The sequence below is a fragment of the Felis catus genome, chromosome B3 (assembly GCF_018350175.1).
Source record: "Felis catus isolate Fca126 chromosome B3, F.catus_Fca126_mat1.0, whole genome shotgun sequence".
NCBI lineage: Eukaryota > Metazoa > Chordata > Mammalia > Carnivora > Felidae > Felis > Felis catus.
The window spans coordinates 21,902,202-21,926,595 of record NC_058373.1 but is presented as its reverse complement, the minus strand read 5'-3'; the positions used below and the strand labels follow the sequence as shown (position 1 = coordinate 21,926,595).

General features: G+C 40.3%; 1 protein-coding gene across 1 annotated transcript in view; it reads left to right on the top strand.

The window, feature by feature from the left end:
* Positions 1-24,394, top strand: part of OTUD7A (OTU deubiquitinase 7A) — a 371,485-nt gene that overhangs the window by 301,095 nt on the left and 45,996 nt on the right. The window contains exon 7 of the mRNA XM_023255010.2: positions 22,179-22,280. Within this exon, the coding sequence (XP_023110778.2) occupies positions 22,179-22,280 (102 nt within the window). The remainder of the gene's footprint in view (positions 1-22,178; positions 22,281-24,394) is intronic.

The following is a 24,394-nucleotide window of genomic DNA, read 5'->3' as shown; positions in this document are numbered from 1 at the left end:
GTAAGGAAGGCCAGGCATAGGGGCAGATGGAATGAGGGCTGGAGGAGTTGGAAAGGAAGGCAGAAGAATGGTAGCCAGGGGCCCCTGGAGCCATTGTGAGCCTTTGGGCATAACCATAGATAGGATGTGCAGTCCCAGGAGGGTTTTGAGCAGGGAGTGACATTTTTAGGAACACATTTGATGTGTTCTGGTGCTCTGTTGAGAATGGACTCTAAGGGGGATGAGAAGGAGGAGGAGCTGGGAGGAGGTGGCTACTTTACCCAGGGGAGGACAGGTGGCCAGTGCTGTGGGGGTAGCAGTGGAAGTAAGAAGAAGATAGATATTGATGGGTCACCTGGGTGGCTCAGTCAGTTGAGTGCCCAACTTTGGCTCAGGTCATGATCTCACAGTTCGTGGGTTCAAGCCCCGGGTCCAGATCTGTGCTGACAGCTCAGAGTGTGGAGCATGCTTTGGATTCTCTGTCTCCCTCTCTCTCTGCCCCTCCCCTGCTCATGCTCTGCCTCTCTGTCTCTCATCTCAAAAATAAATAAACATTTAAAAAATATTTAAAAAGCTAGAAGCTAGATATTGAAGCAAGATCTGTTTTGAAGGTGGACCCACAGGACTTGTTGATGGACTGGATGGGGGGCATAGCAGAAAGAGCTGAGTCAAGCATGACCCCAGGAATATTGCCCTTCCTTAGCATGATGGTGCCATGGGGAGATGCAGACACCCTGGGGGAGGGGCAGGCTTGGGGGGGGCGATGGAGGGGCCAGGAGGGGCAGGCAAAGTCAGAGATTCTAGTGAGACTTTGCTGACATTGTGTGACATTGCTGTCTAGTTGAACATGAGAGTCTGGAGGTCAGGAGAGGCCTGGGTTAAGGATATAGATATAGGAGTTTGAAATGGGAGAAGTGGGAGAAGAAATCCCTGGGGAGGAGATGAGCTTTAATAGCAACCTCCTACTGCACCCCCGACACAACTTTGCTCTGTGTTGAGTACCAGGTGGATCAGGAGGTCTGGAGCTGGGCAGAAATGCCAGGAAGACAGACCTAGAGCAAAACATTGCAGTCCCGCAGGAGGGACTCACAGAAGTACAGGCAAGGCACAGTGATGCCCAGAGAAGGGGGATCAGTCAGTGACCCTGGGTGGGTGGAGTCACTCTGTAAGTGACATTAAAAAGAATCATAGGGTCACGTTTAGGGCAAGATGTGCTAATCTTGCTCCTAGAGAATTAACAAGTTTTGTTTTCTTTCCTCTCAGTGTCTTAGTGGGTGATGAGCAAAATGACATCTTTTTTTAAACTGTGTGGTAACCATCTGTTACAAAGCTCAAGTTAATTGGTGCCATTATCATGTATGAATCAGGAATGATGCTTGGAAAAGGCAGAATGAGTGACTAATAGTTCTTCCCCCGTAATCCGCCAGCCTCCCTTGATGGAGTTCACCCATGATTTTCTCCTTTACAGGAGCTCAAGTTTTTGGTTTTTTTTGTTTTCTTTTTCTTTATTCACAGTGCCAGTTCCCACGTTTGTTTGTCTGTCTTCAGTTCTTAAGTGAAGTTATTGTGTGAGGAGACTGAATGACCTTTCTGTCAAAGCTAGAAATAAGAGCTTTGTACCCTGTTCCCAATCACACTGTTTGTGTGAAGAATGCCTTCATCTTGGGCATCCCATCCTGGGTCTGACTGGAGATGAGCCATTTTTGGTTCTGCAGAGGCTGGAAAACACTGGCATTTATCATAGCTGGGTCACCTTCCCAGGGTGGTCACATCTGATTAACAGCCTTAAGAACGCTTTCACCTGGAAGCCAACTGAAATCAAACCACCAAGCCTTGGCTTCCATCCCCCCAGGCACATACTTAAGTTTTGTCATGATTCAGTTACCTTCCAAGTGGGACTAAATATGTGGGCTTGACTGAGATTTAGAAAATGATAATGTTCCCTGTAAGAAATTTGAATGAAGGTAGCACGAAAGAGGAGGGTGCCCCATTTCAGATGGTATTAACTCTCAGACCTAGAAAGATTACTTCTAGGTATACACGATTCCTTCTAGATGAGAAAGAATTTCTAGATACGTAGGATTCCTTCCGGATGCAAGATGACTGCCAGCTGTGTGGTGAATTTACACCTCTGTGGTTCCTCTTCTGGGTTCAGAGTCCTGGAACAGCCCATGACAAGGTGGAAAGCAGCCCCCCCAACCTCCCGGAAGAGCAAGCTCCTTAGGGTCTGACATGAGCCAGATTCTGTCCCTTGGAGCACGGCTTCACAGTGTGCACCACTTGAGGTAGATGAGCAGTTAATGTGCTGAATTTCTATTTGTTTTAAGCTTTTGAGGATAATGAGATATCTAACACATGTGCTGCTTTCCAGGGTATCCTCTCCCTACCCTAAGAGCACAACATTGGTGACCAATCCTATTACATATTTTCTAGAAAGTGAACGTGGCAGCATACAGGAAGACGGGGAGGTAGGATTGAGGCAAAAGCATTATCTAAATTGTATAAAATGAGCACCTTTTCAGGTAGCTTCAGGTGCTTTCCCTGTTTTATGCAAAGCGTCAGGTTGCTGAGAATGTTGGAAAGGTTTTTTCCTTTCAAGTTTATTTCTTTATTTTGAGAGAGACAGAGACAGCACAGGTAGGGGAGGGGCAGAGAGAGGGAGAGGCAGAGAATCCCCAGGCAGGCTCTGCAACATCAGCATGGAGCCCAATGTGGGGCTCGAACCCACGAAACTGTGAGATCCTGACCTGACCCAAAACCAAGAGTCAGACACTAGTCTGACTGGAGCCACCCAGGCGCCCTTGGAAAGCTTTTCATAAGTGGGGGGATATGGCACTATTTACATTGGATTCATGAAGTAAACAGAAAAAAAAAGATCTGGAGGGTGAGAATGGAATCCTACCAAAGGGGCTTCCAAAACTTACTGAATCTGGTCTCCCACCTCTGGGCAGAGCACCTCACCTGGCCTGGAGTGACAGGCTCAGTGTTGTGCATGTAAAGCAATGTCACCATCTCCCTCAGATCAGAAGGTCATGCTTTCTCTGGGCCATTCTGTTCCTTCTCCTACCAGTGCAGGGGAGGCCTGGGGCCACTGGGACCACATCTCCAAGATCAGTTCAGTGCCTGTTCAATCCCCTTGTGTCTTAGCCCCCACAGAGGAGATATGGCCCTGCCCTCTGGGCTCACAGGCCAGAGGGGAGAGACATTGCAAGAGACAACCCTAATGACATGGGTAGTGTGTGATGATATGTATAAAGCGACCTGAGGACAATAATTAAGCCTGCCTGGGGAAGGGGTGGTGAGGCAGTCCCTCTGCCAGGGGCCAATGTCTCTAGGACCAAGAGGCAGTGACCTGAAGTTGGCAGAACTATAACAGGAAAAGTATGAACAGCAAGCTTCCTGGTGCAGGTTCCCAAGAGGCTGCTTGTCTTGAGGGAGGAGAGAAGGTTTAGAAGTGGCCATAAGAAGGGCGCCTGGGTGGCCCAGTCGATGAAGCATCCAACTCTTGATTTGACTCAGGTCATGATCTTGTGGTTTGTGAGTTTTTTCTGAGTTCAAGCACCATGTTGAGCTCTGTGCTGACAGCTTAGAGCCTGGAGCTTGATTCAGATTCTGTGTCTTCCTCTCTCTCTCTGCCCCTTCCCCCCTCATGCTGTCTCTGTATCTCTCTCTCTCTCTCTCTCTCTCTCTCTCTCTCTAAAATGAAGAAACATTTAAAAAAATTTTTAAACTCTCCCAGGGTAGGAAGGTGAGATAAATGGACAGAATTCCGATTTGCATGTCTTCTGGCTAAAGGATGCTGTATCCATTTTCTGTTGCTAGGTAGCAAATTACCACACAGTTAACAGCTACAAATTTATTGTCCCGCAGTTTCTGTGGATCAGCAGTGTGGATGTGTTAGCTGGGCCCTCTGCCCAGGGCCCCTCAAGCCTGAAATCCACTTGTCGGGGACTGCCTTCAGCTGGAGGCCCAGCTAGGGAGAGATCTACTTCTGAACACCTCAGGTTATTGTCAGAATTCAGTTCTTCACAGCTAAGTAACTGAGATTCCAGTGTGCTTAATAGCTCTTGGTGGGGGAAGCTCTCAGCATCTGAAGACCACTCTAGAGACCTAGGTGCTTGGCACATGGCCCTCTACACAACATGTCAGTTTACTTCTTCAAGACCACCCAGGGGATCTCTTTCTTCTCTCTTCTCCCTTCTCCCTCTTCTCCTTTCTTCACTCATCCCTTCTCCTCCTTTCTTCTCTCTCATCTCTCTGACTTTCTGCCTCTCTGACCATCAAATCCCTTTTTAAAACCCTCACCTGATTAGGTCAGGCCCACCCAGGATAATCTCCCTTGGATGTCAATTGAGAAGTCAACTGATTACATATACAAAACCCCTCACATGGCCAGGAAATGTAATCTAGTCATGGGGGTGGCATCCCACCCACACTCAAGGAGAGAGGATTCCCCCAGGAGGTGGGTATCTTGAGGCCACCCAAGAAGTCTGCCTACCACAGATGCGATGTTTTTATTTGAAGTTTGACAATCCTGCTATGCTTAAAGATCCAGACTGGGAGATTAAATCATGTAGAATGTATTGTGGTCAAAGGGATTTTCTCAACCTCCTCATGTGCCTTTATTAGCCATTTCACTTGGATAAGTAGTATGTTTGGGTTGAATCCCACTCTTGATGGTTTCAGATTTCAAACAGCATGTTTTTGAGTCCTCTGAGGAAAGCAGACCCTCTTATTGGGCTCTCTTGAAAGATGTGGTATCTGAAGTGGGGTGGAGTAGGCACTATGACACTGTACTTTTGATAATAATAGCCACGATGTATTTTCATAGCATCAACAGTGTGCTTTGTGCAGTATTTGGCATTATTGACCTCCACATCTGCCATCAGCTGCCTGTTGGATATCCATCCACTTTACAGGTAAGGAAGGGAAGACTCAGAGAAGCACCTCCATTCACCTGTTGTGACCCAGCCTGTAAAATGCAGAGCCATCAGAAACTGGCTCTAGGTGCCTCCCACCCTGCTCTTTCCACCACACCTCCTCAGCTCTACTCACAACCTTGCAAACTGTCACCTTTTCCCTCAAGCTGTTTTCTGCTGAGTTTTTCATTCCAAATAATAATTGCATGATTTCTTAATTTTCTTAAAAGGGCAAATCACCAATACCAGAGAAAATCTCTAAGGGGTTGCTCTTTGAGAGGCCAAATATGAAGTAAGCAGCAAAGTTCATTCAGTCATAGAAGAACATATTGCTGATGGCATTGAGCAGAAACATTGGACAAGGAGACAAAGTGAGGGGGGCCCACAAATTACAACAGCCCCCAATCTTTGCATTGACATATGGTGACTGATCCCAGAGTTTCATAATGTGTTGTAATAAATGAAACTCATGTGATATATCTAGTGGACGGATCTCATACAATCAAAAAAAAATTCATTATCACTATTGTTTTGTCACTGTTCTCATTTTTATTTGTGTGAGGAAAAATAAAGCACCAAAACGGATTCGATTTGGCAATCCAAATATTGGAAATAAAAAGAAAGTGAAGGAGGGTATCTAAGGAATGGTTAGAAAACAGAATTGTCAGATGATTTAAAAAGTGGTAAAATAAAATTGATGGTGGCTAGATCTATGAGAAGCCAGTCTATCAACAATTCAGTGTAGAAATAGGAAAAATGTTGTGTTGAAATATACTTTAGTTACAGTATATGTTAGTGGTTTTATGACTTAGTCTTATTTTTATTGACTTTATAGTCTTATTTTTATTGAAACTGCCTTTTCGACATTTCAGAAACACTCCTCTGCAGTGTATGGGGAAATTAATGTGGAATGTAAATATTTGCAAAGTGGGGTTCTTATCCAGCAAGCACGAGCTCTCAGGAATCTTACCCCCTGGGTCTTTTCTTTTGCCTTCAAAATGCCCTCTCAGGTGCCAGTGTCTTCCAACTGTCTCTCTCTTTTGATGTAGTCTCCAGAGCTAGACCCAATACCCTTTTTTTTATAAGCTCTTCATTGAAACATAACACACATACAGGAAAGTATGAAAACAGTTCAGTGCATAACAACACATTCTATAACAAGGACTCCTATCTAGAAGTTCAGATCAAGAAAGCAGACTTCTGGGGCACCTGGGTGGCTCAGTCAGTTAAGCATCTGACTTTGGCCCAGGTCATGATCTCATGGTTTATGGGCATAAGCCCCACATTGGGCTCTGTGTGGACAGCTCAGAACCTGGAGCCTGCTTCAGATCCTGCCCCTCCCCCCACTCGTGTTTTCTCTCTGTCTCTCTCTGTCTCTCTCTCTCTCTCTCTCTCTCTTTCTCTCAAAAATAAATAAACATTTTAAAACTTAAAAAAAAAGAAAGCAGACTTCTAACAGCATAGATTTATTTGGCCTCTGTGAACTTTATATAAATGGAATCATAAATGGGTTAAATCTGGATTCTTTCACTTACTATTAAGCTTGTAAGATTCAGTCATATTGTTAAGTGTAATTATAATTTATTCTTACCACTCTTGATTTGCAATGTATGCATCTATTCCAAATTATTTATCTGTTATATTGTTGATGGACATCTGGTGTCTTAGACCAGCCTGCCATAACAAAAAACAAAAATCAAAAAACAAAACAAAACAAAAAAAGAAACAGAGACTAGGCAGCTTAAACCACAGAAATTTATTTTCTCACAATTCTAGAGGCTGGAAGTCTCAGATCTAGGTACCATCCAATGCAGTTTTCTCAGTGAGAACTCTCTCTGGCTTGTAGACAGCCACCTTCTGGCTGTGCCCACATGTGGCCTTTCCTCAGTACATAGGTGCAGAGACAAACAGAACGAGCTCCCTGGTGTCCCTTATAAGGACATTAATCCTTTCAGATCAGGGCCACAACCTTATGACCTCATTTAACCTTAATTACTTCCTTAGAGGCCCCATTTCCAAATGCAGCCACACTAGGGGTTAGAGCTTCAACATATGAATTGCAGGGTTGGGGCAGTGGGTAATTCAGTCCATAACATTTGGGTTGTCTCCAGTATTTTATTATAAATAGTGCTGCTGTGAACATTCTTATACATGTTTTTGGTAAACATGTGTATACACTTCTGCAGAAACATACCTAGGGGTGGTATTGCTGAGTCATAGGATTTTACACATGTTTAGCTTTATAATATTTTTCAGCAGATGTACCAGTTTGCTCCTCTACTGTCTAGAGTTCTGGTTGCTCCATATTATTTGCCTTTTCATTTTAGTTATTGGTGTTAATGCTCACTAGTTTTGAATGTATTAGGATCTGTGATGATGCCTCCTTTTTCATTTCCCATGTTGATATTTAGTAATTCCCTTTTATTTTCATTAATAATGTTGCTAGGGACTTAAAAATTACACTTATCTATTCAAAGAATCTATTTTGGCCTCTGTTGGATTTTTTACTGTACATTTATTTCTTGTTTCATTAATCTCTGCTCTTTATTTTTTTCTTTCATCTTCTTCCTTTGGGTTAAATATGCTACTCTTTCTCCTGGCTTCAGGAGATGTAAGCTTATGCCATTATATCTTCTTTGGCAGTACGCTATAATGCAACACATCTCTCTGCAGTGTCTCTCTGCAGTGCTTTAGCTGAATATTACAATTTTTGATGTGTTATTTGCTTTATCATTCAATTTAAAACATTTTCTAATTTCTCTTGCAATTTTTGTTCTTTGATCCCTAGGTTATTTGGAAGTATATTGTTTAATGACTAAGAAAATGTGGGATATTTTAGTGGTTTTTTTCTAGCTTCCTCTATAGTCAAAGAATATACAATGAATGATTTCAGACATTTAATTGAGACTTGCTTTATGACCCAGCATATGATGAAGTTTGGGAAATACTCCCTGTGTGCTTAAAAAAATTTTGAATTCTGTCCTTCTCAGGTATAGTGTTTTATATGTGTTAATTATATCAACTTTGTTGATTTTGTTGTTCAGATCTTCTCTATCTTTAACTGAACTTTTATCCATGTGTTCTACCAGCTACTGAAAGAGGTATCTTAAAGGCTCCCCTGTGATTGTGGGTTTCTCTATTTCATCTTTGATTCTATCAACTTTTGTTTTATATACATTGAAGCTACAGATTTAGACTTGTTATACCATCCTGGTATGATATGATTTTAGTTTTGTTTTATGTGCAGGCCTGATGGCAGTTAACTCTCTGTTTTTATTGATCTGAAAGTGCCATTATTTCCCATTCATATCTGAGGGACATTTCTAGGCTTTGCCAGTCACATAAGTCTCTATCACATTTTCATTCTCTCCTCTCTCCCTCACACACACCCCTCTCTCCTTTCACTCTCCCTCCCTTCCTTTCTCTCTCTCTCTCTCTCTCTCTCTCTCTCTCACACACACACACACGCACACACACACACACACACACACACCCCTTTTAAATATACAAAAGACATTCTTAGTTTTCAGGCCATATAAAAATAGACCACTGGCCATGTTTCACCCACAGACCAAAGTTTACTGACTCCTGATCTATATCGTTATCCTCTACTTTGGATTTATTTACTGTGTTCCTTTCCTAACTTCTTGAGATGAATATTCAAGTCATTAATTCTTAATCTTTCTTCTTTTCTCTCATAAGTATTTAAGGTCATTAATTTTCCTCAATTACTATTTTAGCCACATTCTACAAGTTTTGAAATATAGCATTTGTGTTATTGTACAATTCAAAAGTATTATTATTTTTATTTTTATTTATTCTTTGACCTATGAATTATTTGAAGTATTTTTTGACTTCTAAATATGTGGAAAGGACATTAAATATTTCTGGTTGCTTTTGTACTATTGATTTCTGCCTTAATTGTTGTTTAGTCAGAGAACATGATCTGTTTGACTTGAAATTTATTGAGACATTTTGCTTTAACGACCAGAATATGATCTTTCTGTCTTCTTAATGTCACATGTCTTCTTGAAAAGAACATAGTCTTCTATTGTGGACTGCATTATTTTATATATGTACATTTGGCCATTTATTATGTTGTTAAAATCTATGTATTTATTTTTTACTGGAACTCTTAATTACTGATGCATGAGAATTCCCCATTATGATTTTGCATTTGTTTATATCTCCTTTTATTTTAATGGATTTTTAAATCAATCTGTGTCATTAAATACAGCAACTAAAGTTATGTCTTCCTCATGAACTGAGGTGCTGAACATTTTAAAGAGAGCTTATTTAACTCTAGTAATGCTTTCTTTCCTCTCAGTTTATTTTATTTGATAATTAATTCAGTTATCCTAGCTTTCTTTAGGTTAAAATTGGTCTGAAGCCCCATTTGCCATACTTTTACATTTAGTACTTTTGTATTCTCATGTTTTAGATATGTCTTTTTTTTTAATTATTTCATTCTTTTCCTCTTTCTATTATTGAGAGGTTACCCTAATTCATATAACATGTATATGAATCACATCCCAGATTCATCATCTCAACCTATACCCAGACAATACCGAGACCTTAGACTAGTCTAATTTTATTTGCACCCTCCCTCTTCTTGATTTATAAGTTATTGTCATTTATTTCAATTTTATGCTTTCTCCTCATCAGACATTATTGTTGTTGTTTTATACAGTCAGTGTTTGTTTAGACTTATCCATATATTTACCATTTTTGTTTCTTTTTACTTCTTACGTATTAGCTCTTCCATTTGAAGTTCATCCTTTAGAATTTCCTTGGGCATCTTGCTGATTTTACTCTCTTCATTTTTATTAGTCTTAAAATGCCTTTGTTTTACCTCCATTTCTGAAAAACATTTTTTCTAGACAGAGTACCCTAGGTTGCCAGTTATTTTCATTCACCACATTGAAGATATTGCATTGGCTTATTTTCCTTTTTTTTTGTTTTTTTTTTTTTTGAGACATCGGCTGTCAGTCTGCTACTTTGAAGATAATTTTTTTCTATTCTACTTTAAGATATTTTCTCTGTCTTATATTCTGTGGTTTCACTAGGGTATATCAAGGAGTAAACTAATTTTATTTTTCTGGCTTGGAATGTCTTACATTTATTAAATCTTTGAATTTATTTCTATATATTTTTACTGAAAAATTCCTCCATTGAGATCTCCTGAGTATTGCCTCTGAATTTCAGTTAGACAATGTTAGAGTTTTCCAGTCTGTTCTTCATGTCTACTAGCCTGTCTTTCATATTCTTTCTTTCCCTCTTAATTGCATTCTAAATAATTTCTTCTGACTTAGATTCATATCTTTTTTCTTTGACATTGTCTAAGTCAATGTAAAACTGTGTTTTATTTCTATTATCCTCTTCCATTTTTTTAAATTTTTTTAATGTTTATTTCTGAGAGAGAGAGAGAGAGAGAGACAAAGCACAAGTGGAGGAGGGGCAGAGAGAGAGGGAGACACAGAATCTGAAGCAGACTCCAAGCTCTGAGCTGTCAGCACAGAGCCCAATGCAGGGCTCAAATTCACAAACCATGAGATCATGACCTGAGCCAAAGTCAGATGCTTCACCAACTTCACCCAGGTGCCCCAATCCTCTTCCATTTTTAAGTCCTATTTTTATTTTCCAAATCTGTTTCTTATGCTTTGGTCTTAATTGTTTCCTTCTTTTATGTCTTTTAAACATTTTAAGCATATTTGTTTATAGTCTGTAGCTGACCATTTTTATCTTCAAGTTCATAGGTAGCTATGACTTGGGGTTTATAACTCTTATTCATGATGTCTGCTTTCCTGTTGGGTTTTGGGGTTGTGAGCAGGATATTATCCATGGGAGTCTGATGGCCTGACTTGAGGGTGTTCTCAACCATGTTGAGTGATATATTTGTTTCTTTGTTTATGCCAGACTCCCAAAGGAAATTACCATCCTATAACCAATCTTTATGTTAATTTCTTTGCTTAGACATTTCAAGCCACAAATCAGTGTTAGCTCAAGTCAGAGCCAAGTCAATAGTTACAACATGTCTGGAAAGAGTTGTTTTGTTTTGTTTTGTTTTGTTTTGTTTTGTTTTGTTTTTCTGCTAAGCCCAGTCTATAAGAGACATATTTCCCTCTCAGCTTCCTTTGCCAGGAGGAAAATAATTTCTGATCTTTACACTTAGGGGATAGTTCTTGAGGTTCCTAACTTCACGTGGTGTGAGGGGGATCCCTGGTCCCAATTCCCCACATCACAGAATCTCAAAGCCTTTTTGCAGATTCTTGTGAAGTAATTAAACAGGCAAAATATCTTCACCCACAGGAGATGCAGAGTTGGTGCATATTCTAATTTCATTCCATATTTGTATTTTGGTCATTGGGGATTGACCACACTTTATTTCAGGCTTGGATATACATTTCAAAGGAGTGTTGACAAGGAGGCTTATTTCCTCTGACTCCTTTTTCTCTTTAAATCTGTCCCTCCCACTCGTTTCAGGAAGAGGGGCTTCTGTCTTCTAATGACTGAGGACAAAACATTCAGCTCCCGCTTTCTTGGCTGTTCTTTACACATGCACACAAGATCATATTTCAAATTGGATTCTCTAAGTATGACAAAGAAATTAAGAATAATTAAATAGAGAATAACAAGTAAAAATCAATATGAGGTTTTAGGGATATGAGAAATAGTAAAGTGTTATTAAACAGTCGTTTTGTTTGGTCTTTCAGACATGATAACCTGTAAGGCCACCTTGGCTCCTCCTCTTTTCTTATATTCCTAATGTGATTCCTTTCCCCTCAGACTTATTAAACTTTTTTCTTTAAAGCGTCTTTCTACCAATACTACAAATTAAACAGTGAATGTAGGCAAAAAGTTTAACTTGATTCAAGGGTGTAATTTGCATTTCTGGGGACCTCTAGTAGGGTTTCTCAAGCTCTCTGTACTGACAGACCATTTTTTAAGCTTTCAATTTATTCTGAACCAATACTTTTATAAATTCAATGAAAGTATAGCAGCAAAGCCCATTGCTGTACAAACTTCTAAACAGCTCCTCTAATTTCTGGTCCTTGCCTCATCGTGCCTCAGAAGACCTCACAGGGCAGCCCTGGGCAGTCTGAGTGCAAAGAGTCTCCCTTAGACTTCTCCTCCATACATGCAAAAGCAACTCTTTGCTTACCCTCAAAAGGACCTTGGTATGTGAAGGTACTGTTTAATCCAAAAGGGTGTGGTTCACTTATTCACTCATTAGATTATGCATAAATACATTCCTTACTTTAACCCAGGTTTTTGGACCTGTTTTGAGAAAAACACATATATGGTACTTTCTATATGCCAAGCCCTGTTTTAAGTGCTTCCCAAATAGTAAATAACATATTGTTCATAAAAATTCTACTCTTTTTTCAGAAGAGGAGACTGAGACATTAGTCAAAATAACTTCTCCAGGTCACCCTTCTAAAAAATAGTGAAACTGAGATTTGAACTCAGAAAATCTAGTTCCGGGTCCCTGTGCTTAACCACTCCGCTGGCTACCTCTCTGAGCCCTTGACTATCTCATACTCTGGCCTCAGATCTACAGGAGTAGGATTTCCAAAGCCTGCTTTTTGGGTGAATAATTCATTATGTCCCCATTGTCAACATGAAACAATTGGTCATTATCGCACAGAGCTCTGAATTGAAAAGTATGAGTGGTCTTCTGTTTCCTTTGTGGAAAGACTGATGATTGATTAACATGTCTGCCTTGAAAAGGATGATGATTTATTAATGCTGTCCTCATGGATGCAAAAGGGGATCGACCTGAGACACATCAGAGAAATCACCTGTAAGCTTCAGGGCTCTGTGTCTCTGAAAAATACAAAAATTATAACCAAACTGTAAAAATTCCAACTCATCTATTGAAGAGAAAAATTTAGTAAAACTAGTCACTGCACCAGTTAGATTCCCCCCAAGTGTGTTTAACTGAATTCAACCACTTTTTTAAAACTAAATCAAGACAAATGAGTTAATTTATACAGATATTGTCTTTGGCACCAGAATAGAGTTTCTCCATTTACAAGTGTAAAACCAAAACAAACTCACATGGCATTCTTTTTGTTTTAAACATTTTCAAATCTGCAGGAAAGCTGAAAGATTAGTACCTATTTACTTTGTGGCCAGAGTCACCAGTTTTCAGTTAGGTCATGTTTGCTTCAGCTCTTTTTTTTTCATTCTATTTTTACTGTGAAAGTGTTGAAAAGTGCCAAGGGAAGCACACCTACCACACAGAACCTGGCCTCTAACTTTTTTTCTGAACCTTTTGAATGTGTATTGTAAGTATCCGGAAATTCTCCTATGAAGCCAGAACACTGTCACTCCTTAGAAAAATAAACATTTACTTAGTATGCTATCTAACATAGAGTCTGTATTCACATTTTCCCAATTAGCCCCAAAATCTCATTTCTAATTTTTTTTCATTCCAAGACCCAACCAAAATTCCTACGTTGCTTTTGGTTATATCTCTTTTGCCTCTTTTAAAGAATACGCCCCTATCTTTTCTTTTGTTTTTCAGATTTTTTTCAAGGGTACCAGCCTATTATTTCATAACCCATTCTTGAATGACCCAATGGGACTTATTCCCCACCACGTCTCCCCAAGGGCCATATGACTCTGGCTTACTCTCCCAGTTCCTGGAAGAGTCGTTGGAACAAAGAGAGGTCAGAGCAGTGGGCTGTCTGATCTGTGTGCTCTATGGGAAAAGAAAGGGAATGATCCTTCTCTGCCTGAACACTGGCAATCCCAACGGGTGGCATTGTGGGCAGAGACAGAAGTAGAAGGGAATGGAACAAAGGGAGAGAGGGAGGAAGGAATATGAGAAAGAAGGAAATAGCATGGTTTTGATTGTGGGAACCAGAGGCAGAGGAAGAAGCCTCGTGCACAACACACATTTTTCAACCTTTAATGTATCTGTTTTTATGTTCTATAATGCAAAGGTCACCAAAGTCATGTAGTGGTACTGCTGGGGAAGGAGGAATGAGAATGAAAACTGGGGAGACACATCAAGGGAACTTCAACTTAATCTTTAATTTTTTCTTTTACATCAAAAGGCAAGAGCTGAAGTAAATACGACAGAGGGTTCAAGGGTTCACAGGGGCCTGGTTCTGCATGATGGGTGTACTTCCCTCGGCACTCTTCAAAATTTTAATAGTAAAAATGGAATGAGGTGTGCCTGGGTGGCTCAGTCGGTTAAGCATCAGGCTCTCAGTTTCAGCTCATGTCTCATGGTTTGTGGGTTTGAGCCCTGCATGGGGCTCCACATTGACAGCTCAGAGCCTGCTTGGGATTCTCTCTCTGCCCCTCCTCGGCTCTCATGCACGTGCTCTCTCTCCCAAAATAAGTAAACTTAAAAAAAATGGAATGAGAAAATCAAGCAAGACACAGCAAGAGCAAGAGCCAGAAAAGGAGAATGAGCAACCCTTGTTTCTCTAAGGAAGCATAGTAGAAAGACTAGGTCTATGACTTCAGAGTAACAAATTTGAGCTCCAGCTCCACTACTTGTTTGAAGAATATATTTTTTGAAATCATACTAGCTCACAGAAGTTAAAACTGTCTTGCCGACAAACTCAACCGTGTCCAAGTAAATTAGATCAGCTTTGTTCATGATCTGATTTTGCCCTGGATGACCAATGGCCCCTTTAAGATTCAGTGCACCCTGGCATGTTCACTGACTCCCTGAGCCTGTTTCCTTGTCTGTAAAATGGGAATGTACACCCTCCCATGCAGAGCTGAGTGATTTATTGTCAGCCCTGCAGTGAGCAGGAGACACTAACCCAAGCCAGCAGGACCTTCAGCCAAGAATTCATCACTATCCCACAGAACAGGAAGTCTGAGGACAGGGAAGCTCATGGTAAGGCTGGCAGCTCCTCAGTGTCAGCAAGGACCCAGATTTCTGCCCTTCTATCCTCAGCAGGTCAGTGCTGCCTCCATTCAGGATACAACATGGCTGTAGATGCATCTGGCAACATATCCTCACACAACAGTATTCAGGGAAGGGATGGAGAGGCCCTGTCTATGTTCCTTTTGAAGGATGAACAACACTTTCCTAGTAGCTGCCCCAGCAGATTTCTTTTCCATCTTCTAGGCTGAGTGACAGTATGTGGCCACACCAACACGGTCCCTGGCAAGGATCATGGAATTGCATGTATTGTCTTGTTCCTAGCAACATTTGTTCCACAGAACAGGGAAGGAATCTTGTCTTCCCTAAAAAAACACCATACATAGCAGCGTTCTATGAGCAAGAATGGAAGGGAATACTATTAGATGGGCATACCATGGAGTCTGCCCATTAAGGCAGATCACCTGCCTCATTAGCATATCACCTCCCTGTCCTTCCCCTGTTTCTCTGCTAACACCCCTGTACCCACTGGCTCTTGAGAGGAGCCTCTGTCAGCCTCAAACAAATTCAGAGGATGAATGGGGCCATCCCACTTTAATATTAAATGTGTTGGGTTTTCAGGTGACAGCCACTCTGTTAATGCTGTGCGAGAATCTTGTAATTTTCTTTCGTTCTGTGGCAACCCAGTTTTAATGTCTCCCAGCCTGGATGTTTTAAAAAGCTTTGAAAAAGTCAGGTGACACAAGTTGCTATTTCATAGCCTGGAAAAAAAAAAGAAGTTACCAACTGATGGCATGTTATTTCTAATTGTGTCTCTGGTTATCCAGTGGCACTGTCAGTTAAGACCCTTAATTGCATTTCTCATTTAGCTTTAATAAGATGATTTGCAAGTGGTGAGAATACACCAATTTGTAAACATAAGCATTAGCATCATCAATAATAGAGGCTTGTCCATTTAATTTTGTAGTGTTAATTTCAGTACATGTTTTCATTTAGAATTAAGGGTACAATTATTTTATATGAATAAAACCACTTGCCATTTAAATCCAGTTACTGAATCGTAACCAAGAAGCACTGTAGAGGAGATAGGTATCCAGTTTAAACACATTATTGACGTGGTTTATTATATTAAACTTTGTTAATGTGGTAATCTGTTAAGCAATAACTCTCCCAACTCTGGACTAAATGTACTTTTGAGAGCCTTAACGCCCAGCATTACTTGTAACTCTTGCCCTTCATATTTCATTATTGATGACTGAAAGCAGTAACACCCTTTATTAAAATTAATTCTCAATAATGACAGAAGGCTTGTTGGAATGTAAATAATGTGATGCCCCCCAATGCTTCCAATCCTATTAGTATTATTCCCTTTCTTAAAAAAAATAATCAAGTGTTTTCACAACTTCTTGGAAATATCTATTAGAAACATTCTCACTTGGTGGAAATTCCACAGAGTTGAAGGCCCAAGAGGTGGCTTTTATATTCTGTTCCCCAAATAAAAAATAATATGTCACAAATACCATATGGTAGCCTGATATAGTTAAAATGCTAAAAGGAAAAAATCTACAACCAAGAATACTGTATGTGGCAAGATTACCATTCGTATTTAAAGGAGAGATAGTTTCCCAGACACACAAACACCTTATTATTTCACTTATATGTGGAATATGAAAACAAAACAAAGAAAAACAAAATAAACAGACTTAAATACAGAGAACAAGTTGGTAGTTGCCAGAGGAGAGGGGGGAGGGGGATGGATAAAATAGGTAAAGGGGATTAAGGGGTACAAACTTCCAGTTATAAATCATGGAGATGAAAAATACAGCATAAGCAATATAGTCCATAATATTGTAATAACGTTGCATAGTGAGAGATGGTGACTACATTTACTGGGGTTAGTATTGACTAATGTTTAGAATTGTCAAATCACTGTGGTATACACCTGAAACTAATATAGCATTGTATGTCAACTATGCTTCATTAGAAAACAAAGATACATCAACAGTAATTTCCCATAACGTTAGAAATATAAGATAAGGGGCATCTGGGGGGTCAGTGGGTTGAGCATCTGACTCTTAACTTCAGCCCAGGTTATGATCCCAGGGTCGTGGGATCAAGCCCTTCTTCAGGCTCCTCACTGAGTGTGGAGCCTTGTTAGGATTCTCTGTCTCTCTGTCTGTCTGTCTGTCTGTCTCTCTTTCAAAAATAAAATAAAAACATTAAAAAAAATTAAGTCACCATAAATGTGTGGGTCTGTTCTGGTCTGTATATTTTGTCACATTGATCTAGTTGTCTCTCTTATATGCACACTGTCTTGATTACTATGGCATTATAATCAGCTGTCAAATCAGGAACTGTAAGTCCTCCAACTTTGTTCTGCTTCAAGATTATTTTGGCTGTTCTAGGTTTTTTTTTTTTTTTATCCATGTAAATTTAGAATCAAGTTGTCAACTTTTAAAAAGTAGCTTGTGGAGTTTTGCATGGGGTTATGTTAAATCTATAGATCAACTTGGAGAGAATGCAGAATCATTAAGGAGTTCAGTCTATGTGCACAATTACCCTCTCCACTTATTTAAATCTTTACATTTTCTCAGGAATGTATTATATTTTTATAATTTTCAGTCTAGATATAACATTTTTCATGAGAGTTATGTCTAAGTATTGCATTTTTTATTTCATTTTCTAAATCATATATTGCTACTTAATAGAAATATAAATGATACCTGTAGATAACCTTGCTTCCTGAGGTCTTGCTAAATATAAGTTCCCTTATTAGGCTTAGGAGTGTTTTGGTAGATTACTAAGTATTTTCTATATAAACAATTATGTAATCTACTGATAAGTGCAGTTCCATTCGTTTCTTTTCTATCGTAACATCTTACCTTATTGCACAGGTTCAGACCATCATCAATATTGAGTACTGTTCCCCATCTGAGGTTGAAATCATCCAGTATCTTACTATTAAGTATCCTGTTAGCTGCAGGCTTTTCATAGGTGACCTATACCAGATTGAGGAAGTTACCTTACATTCCTGGCAATTTCAGTGTTTAAGGATAGTTTTGCTGGGTATAGAACTCTAGATTGGAAGTTATTTTCTTTTGGCACTTTGATGTTCTCATTCCACTCTGTGTAGGCTTATATCACTATTCCTCTAGGTATGTAATAGTTCTCTTTTTCCTCTGCTTTTAACAGTTTCTCTCTAATTTTCTAATTTTCACTATATGCCATTTACTTTGTATTTATTCTTTTTGGAATTTACAGACCCTCTAAAAATTGTGTCTTTAATCAATTTTAGAGAATTCTTGATGATTATCTATTCAAATATTGCTTCTGCCTCATTTTTTCTATTTTCTTGAACATACTAATTATAGTGACTTAAAGTCTCTGTCAGATAACTTCAAAATGTGGATAATCTGTTTGCCTTTTTCTCTTACCCCATTTTTCCCTTTTGGTTTTCAGTCAGTTACTCTTGGGGTTTATTGTTTGGTTGGTTTTTGTTTTTTGTTTTTGTTTGGATTTGGCATACCTAGTAATTTTTTACTTGCCTTATAGACCTTGTGAATATAAAATTTCAGAGACTCCAAATGATGTTGTCCTCCTGTAGAAAGGGCTCACCCTTCACCTTCTGTGGCTGATTACCTTACTCTGGCCACAGAACAATGAGTTGAGGCGGGGTTTCAGTCCTGGTAAGGCTCAGGCTACTTTGTGTTCATTCCTGTTCTAATATTTTCAACCCATCCTATCGTATTTTGTGGGACCTTCTTCCCCTGATGGATAGTAAACTTTGTATTTTATGAGGCCTATGTTTTTTGTCAATAACTGTGAGATGTCCAAAGTTTTACTTGAAAGCTAATAAATTAGCCTTCCATGGCTTCATGGATGCTGGCAGAAACCCTGAGACTTCTCAGTCACAGGAGAAAGATTCTGCTATATTTGAGGCATGTGCAACATCTGGGATATCCCACAGGAGCATTTTTCTTCATGTGGAAACCTACAAGGTGGTCCTAAGAAGTAAAACATGATCAATGTACTTCCCTCCCCTACACATTCTGCAGTCTGATATGTTCTTTCCCCACATGCTAGAGTTGTTGCTTCTCCCCTCTATCACAAGATTGGCATATGCCATCACAATGCCTGTAACTTACCTGTTTCTTTTTCAATCTCTTCCTAATCACAACTGTACCTCTCATCCACAAAGGTTAGCCATAAGAAGGACAAAATATTTTTATAAAACTGAATCATAACTAAGTATGAATCCCCTAGGTTCCCTTTTGGCTAAACTTCCACCCAGAGGGTGTGCCAGACAGACCAGCCTAGGGTTTCCACTACAGAAAAAAAGAAGCAACATAGCCATAAATGGCCAGGGAGGAATTGAATTTTCAAAACAGGTCTATATAACTCCTATACTGTTCATCTTGCTCATTACCTAGAAAGCAGTTGAAAGGGTAGTCCCCTTGGGGGATAGCCACATTCAGTGAACAAACTGCCTTATTGGGTACTTCTATTGACTGAATGTTTTTGTCCCCCCTAAATCCCTATGTTGGAACCCTGATCTCTAATGTGATGGTATTTGGCAGTAGGGCCTTTGAAAGGTAATTAAGTTTAGATAAGGCCATGAGGATGGGGCCCCCATGATGGGATTAGTGTCCTTACAAAAGGAGGAAAAGATCAGAGCTCACTGTCCACCATGAGAGGACACAGCAAGAAGTCTGCCACCTGAAAACCTGGAAGAGGGTTCTCATCAGGAACCACATCAGCCAGCACTTCAGTCTGGGACTTTCAGCCTCTACAACTGTGAGAAATAAGTGTCTGTTTTTTAAGCTACCCAGTCTGTGGTATTTTGTTATAGCAGCCCAAGATGGCTACTTTTCTTGATTTTTCTCATTGATTTCTAACCTATTTTTATTATGACCAGAGCACATACTATGAATGATTTCAAATCCTTTGAAATTTGTTGACACTTTTTTACAGCCCAATATGTGGTCAATATTGGAAAATATTCTATGTGACTTGAAAAAAAAAGTGTAATTATTTTGCAGTCTGTGGGTGAAGTGTTATATATATGTCAAGTTATATACATGTCAAATTCTTGAATTCTATTTAATCTCTACTAAAGTTTTTGTTTGTTGAGTCTATCATTTATCAAGAGAATTTGGTTAAAAACCTCCAGTTTTGACTTTGGGGTTTGTTTATTTCTCTCTTGAGTCTATCAATTTTTGCTTTATATATATTTTAGACTAAGTCTTAGGTATATATACATTAAGTGTTGTTATATTTTCCATTTGACTTTATTGTGCCATATTTATGAAATATCCATTTATCCTGTGCCTTAATAATGTCACCTACATCTGATACCAATAGGACTTCACTAGCTTTATTTTTGCTTTTTTTTTTTTGATTTTTCAAAGTTTTTTTTTAAATTTATTTATTTTGAGAGATGGAGTGAGAGCTTGAGGGGGAAGGGGTAGAGAGAGAATCCTAAGCAGGCTCCATGATGTCAGGGCAAAGCCTGATGTGGGACTCAATCTTATGAACCACGAGAGCATGACCTTGAGCCGAAATCAAGAGTCAGACACTTAACCAGCTGAGCCACCCAAGAGCCCCTTTGCCTAGTTTTTGAATGTTGTATCTTTCTCTACCTAGTTACTGTTACATTTCTGTGTCATTATGTTTATGGTGTCTTTTGTCAGCAGCATATACTTGTTTTTTTAAACAAGGTTGACAGTATCTTTTAATTGGAGTATTTAGCTCACTCACATTTAATATAAATACAGATATATTTTGGTTCAAATCCATTATCTTGCTGTTTATTATGTTGTGTTTTATTGTGTCTCCTTTTTCTTCTAATATTCTTTTGAATTATTTAAGAATATTTATTATTCTGGTTTCCCCACTACTTGCTTGTCAGTTATACATTCTTTTATTATTCTTATAGTGGTTACCCTATAGTTTCCAAAGCCCACTGTCAAGCTATTAGAATTACTTTAAGTTGGCCCTTTTACCACTTCCTGGTGGTCAACGTAAGGGTCTTGGGATTTATGTCATTTATTACACATTTCCATATTTTGTGTTATTTCTGTCATGTGCTTTAATTCTACATATACTTTAATCCTCAAAAATGCATTTATGATATTGCTTTAAACAGCTAATATTTATTTACATTTACCAACATACATGCCTTTTAAAGCCCATTTATTCCTTCTTTGCACCCTGCAGTATTCTCTACTGTATCCCTTTAGTATTCTTTACCGCAGGTCGGATGGGTTCTCCTTTTCTGTTCATCTGATGTCTGGAGTTGTAGATTGGTAATAACTGCCAGAATAGGGTAGAAGCACAGGTTCTCCACTCTCCCTCTGTTGACACCTGTGAAGGCATGGGCTTCTTGTACTGCTGGGAGGGAGCAGAGGGACTTCATTGCCACCAGAGAGGTGTGAAAGGCCAAGTTCTCCATATGTTCTCAGTTGGTGGGGGGTGGAGTCCATATTATCACCCAGCAGGGCTGAGTTGCTGGCAATGCTTTCAACATTCTCTGACACCATCTGGCACTGGGGGAACGGGTGGTGAGTAGCTCATTATGTCTCTTAAGGTTGGAAGTTTCATCTCCCCTCTTGCCCTTTGCTGGAAGAGATGATGATGAGGTATAGTTTCTTCTGTGGCACTTGACTGAAATAGAGCAGTTACTGTCTGTATTCCTAAGCTGCCCCTTTCCTTGAATACTGTCTAGAGAGAGCGTGATTCCTTTGCCCCCACTGGTGTCTCCAGGTTGCCAACTTCTCCAGTACCTGGTCTGGGATTTGGGGGCAAAAAGAAACTCCAGAGAGCCTACCACCATGTTGCTTCTCAGATCCCAAGTTTCCCAGTCAGTCTGCCCCTTCCCCCACTTTTAAGTCTTCCTGTGTTATTTTACACATAATGTCCATGATTTTTAGTTGTACTTAAGATAAGGAATAGGAGAAAGTATGTCTACTCCATCTTCCTGGAAGCAGAAGTCTCTGGATGTGTTAATGAGATTTAACAGGAATATACCTAAGTAGCTATAATGGTTTGGATATGTTAAATTAAATGTAAACCATACTTTTGGAGGTATGTATGCATCAAAAAAGGATCGTATAAGAGAAAAAGATAACTTTCAGAAAGGGAAATTGTGTTCAAGGAAATTACAGAGAAAGTGGGTGTGTGTGTGTGTGTGTGTGTGTATAAAATGTTCCCAAATTCAAGGAGAAAAGGCTTTGTCTTAATCCTCTTGCTAATTGATGGGAGGATTTGACCATTTCTTATCTTAAAGAGAAAATAGCCATAATGTTCTACTTTCCCACTGAAGTTTTCTAGAACCCTCTCAAAAATCATCTGCTGATGTCTATGCTTACTTAGCAAACATTCAAATGGTCTATTCTGGGATTCTCTTCTAAAGTGAGCTTCTGTTTCAGGTCGCCTGAACTGGTGGTCCACCGTGTGCACGAGCTGTAAACGGCTTCTTCCTTTGGCCACTACAGGAGATGGGAACTGCCTTTTACACGCCGCCTCTCTGGGTAAGCTCTACAACAGAGACAGAGGGTGGCAGCACCCCAGGTCTGCTCTGCTCATTGTTAAAGGACAGACCTATGCTAAGTAGAGCCATGCACATCACTCAGCTGGAAGAGTCCCCAAGGGATGGAGGCAACAATTCAGCCCTTCTTGTCAAGTAGTTGGCAGGCTTGGTGAGAACACAGAGCACACATGAGAAAAGACCTAATATAAAAGAAAGAGGCCTAATCATGAGCTGCAGTGATGGGGATTAGACATCATGACCTAGAGCAATAAAAGAGGACTTCCTGGAGGAGGCAGGATTTTACTGAGACTTGAAGGACTTGAAATAATACAAAAAAGGACACTTCAGGTAGGGAGACTGCATGGAAAAGCATGAAGGCAGGAATTAACAGGATGTTTGGAAGCAGATCTGAGCTTGGTTGGGCTTGAGCAGGAAGTTTGGGGAGCAGTACATTAGGTTGGGTAGGTACAGAGCCACCACACTGACAGCAGTCCATGCACGTGGACTGACAAAAAGACGTAGATATCATTTGGGGAAATCACAGGGGAATCTATGTAATTGGAATATAAAGCAGAGAGGTCAGCAACCTTCAGCAGAGTTGTGTGCTTCCTGGTTGCAAAAAGCCATCCCAGCAGGTGCACAGGCATGAGTGGCACTATTTGAATAACTGAGGGCCCAATGGTAGACTTTCTGGAAGCTCAAGCACCCCTTCTAGACCCAGCCTTATACACATAAAGCCAGATCACTTTTAACAGACAGGCCTGGATTTGTGCCAGGGACCCAGGCATCAAGAGCTGGCTGTCCTCCTCAGTCCTATAATGAAGGATCTCTCCATAGATGGGACTTTCAAATGAGAATATTCTTAGTTGGCATATTGGAATATTCCTTGTTGGTCAAACTCCCCTCCCCAGGTAAATACAGTTGATCCTATGACCCAGAGCAAGGGCTGGACCCCAAACCTCTCTTTGGCCCTGTGGTGAGGCCTTTCCAGCAACAAGTGGACAGAAGTGAGATGCCTAAAACCCACAGAGGGAAATGCATTGGGTCTGCAAAGGGGCCTGAGAGCCTCTGAGGAGAATGGAGCCTCAGAGCAAGGGGCCACATTCCACAGGCTTGGCCAGGGGTGATGGGGGACACAAAGGCTCCCACCTACCTGCTTCCTTTCCATTCCAGAGAGAACACATTTCTGTTTGTTGGCATTATAAAAGTATTCCACATTCGTCACAGTAAGAAAATAAAAATCAACAATTCTACCACCCAGAAAGGGCCACTTTTAATGTTTTGGTGTTTTTTGTCTCTTCTTCCAGTGAAATTATGATCTCACAGTGTTCACAGTTTGGAATCCAGCATTTTTCCCTTAAAATCATATTGTGAATTTCTTATGTTTTGGTAGTTGTGTCATATTTCATCATAATGTATTAACTATTCCCCTGCTGTGGAACACATTTCTTCACTTTGTTGTGTGTAAAATCTCGAAAGAACACAAAAGAAATCTCTCATCTTTGTCAAACAACCGCCTCATTACAAAGGAAATGCCTTTGGCCCTCAGAAACTGAAGTGTGCAGAGGCACTGCTCCTCTCAGCACTACAGGTGGGCAAAGACACAAACCAGGTCACATGCCACTGTGGTCTGGTCTAAGGGCAGATGTTTTCTCAGTGAGCACAGTGGGCCTCCTGTCTGCCTAGGAAGAGAAAGCCTCCCATGGCCAGCCTTGTTCCAGCTGCTGAAGAGGCTGGGCCATGGCTGAGTCTGGGGCTCATGGCCAATTGGTTCTTTTCTCCTGGTACCTTGTTTTCCTTTTGTACTCCAATTGCTAAACCCCACAGGGAGGGGCAGCACTGCCCAAAGCAGCCACACAACACTGACCAGCAGTGCTTATTAAACCTGCAGACCAGGCCTGGCACTGACCTAGGGTTGGGGGGCACACACAGAAATGACAGCAATCCTAAAGCCAGACTCATAAGCAAACATCCATGGGGCAGAGAGACCCTCTTTGCAAGAGAGACCTGAACAAGGAGCCGTGGAGTCCAGCTGAGACTGGACTTGCCCTACCTGGGAGAGTCCTGAGAGGCGACTACAGGCAGGTCTGAGGGATGAGTAAGATCAGCTTGGCC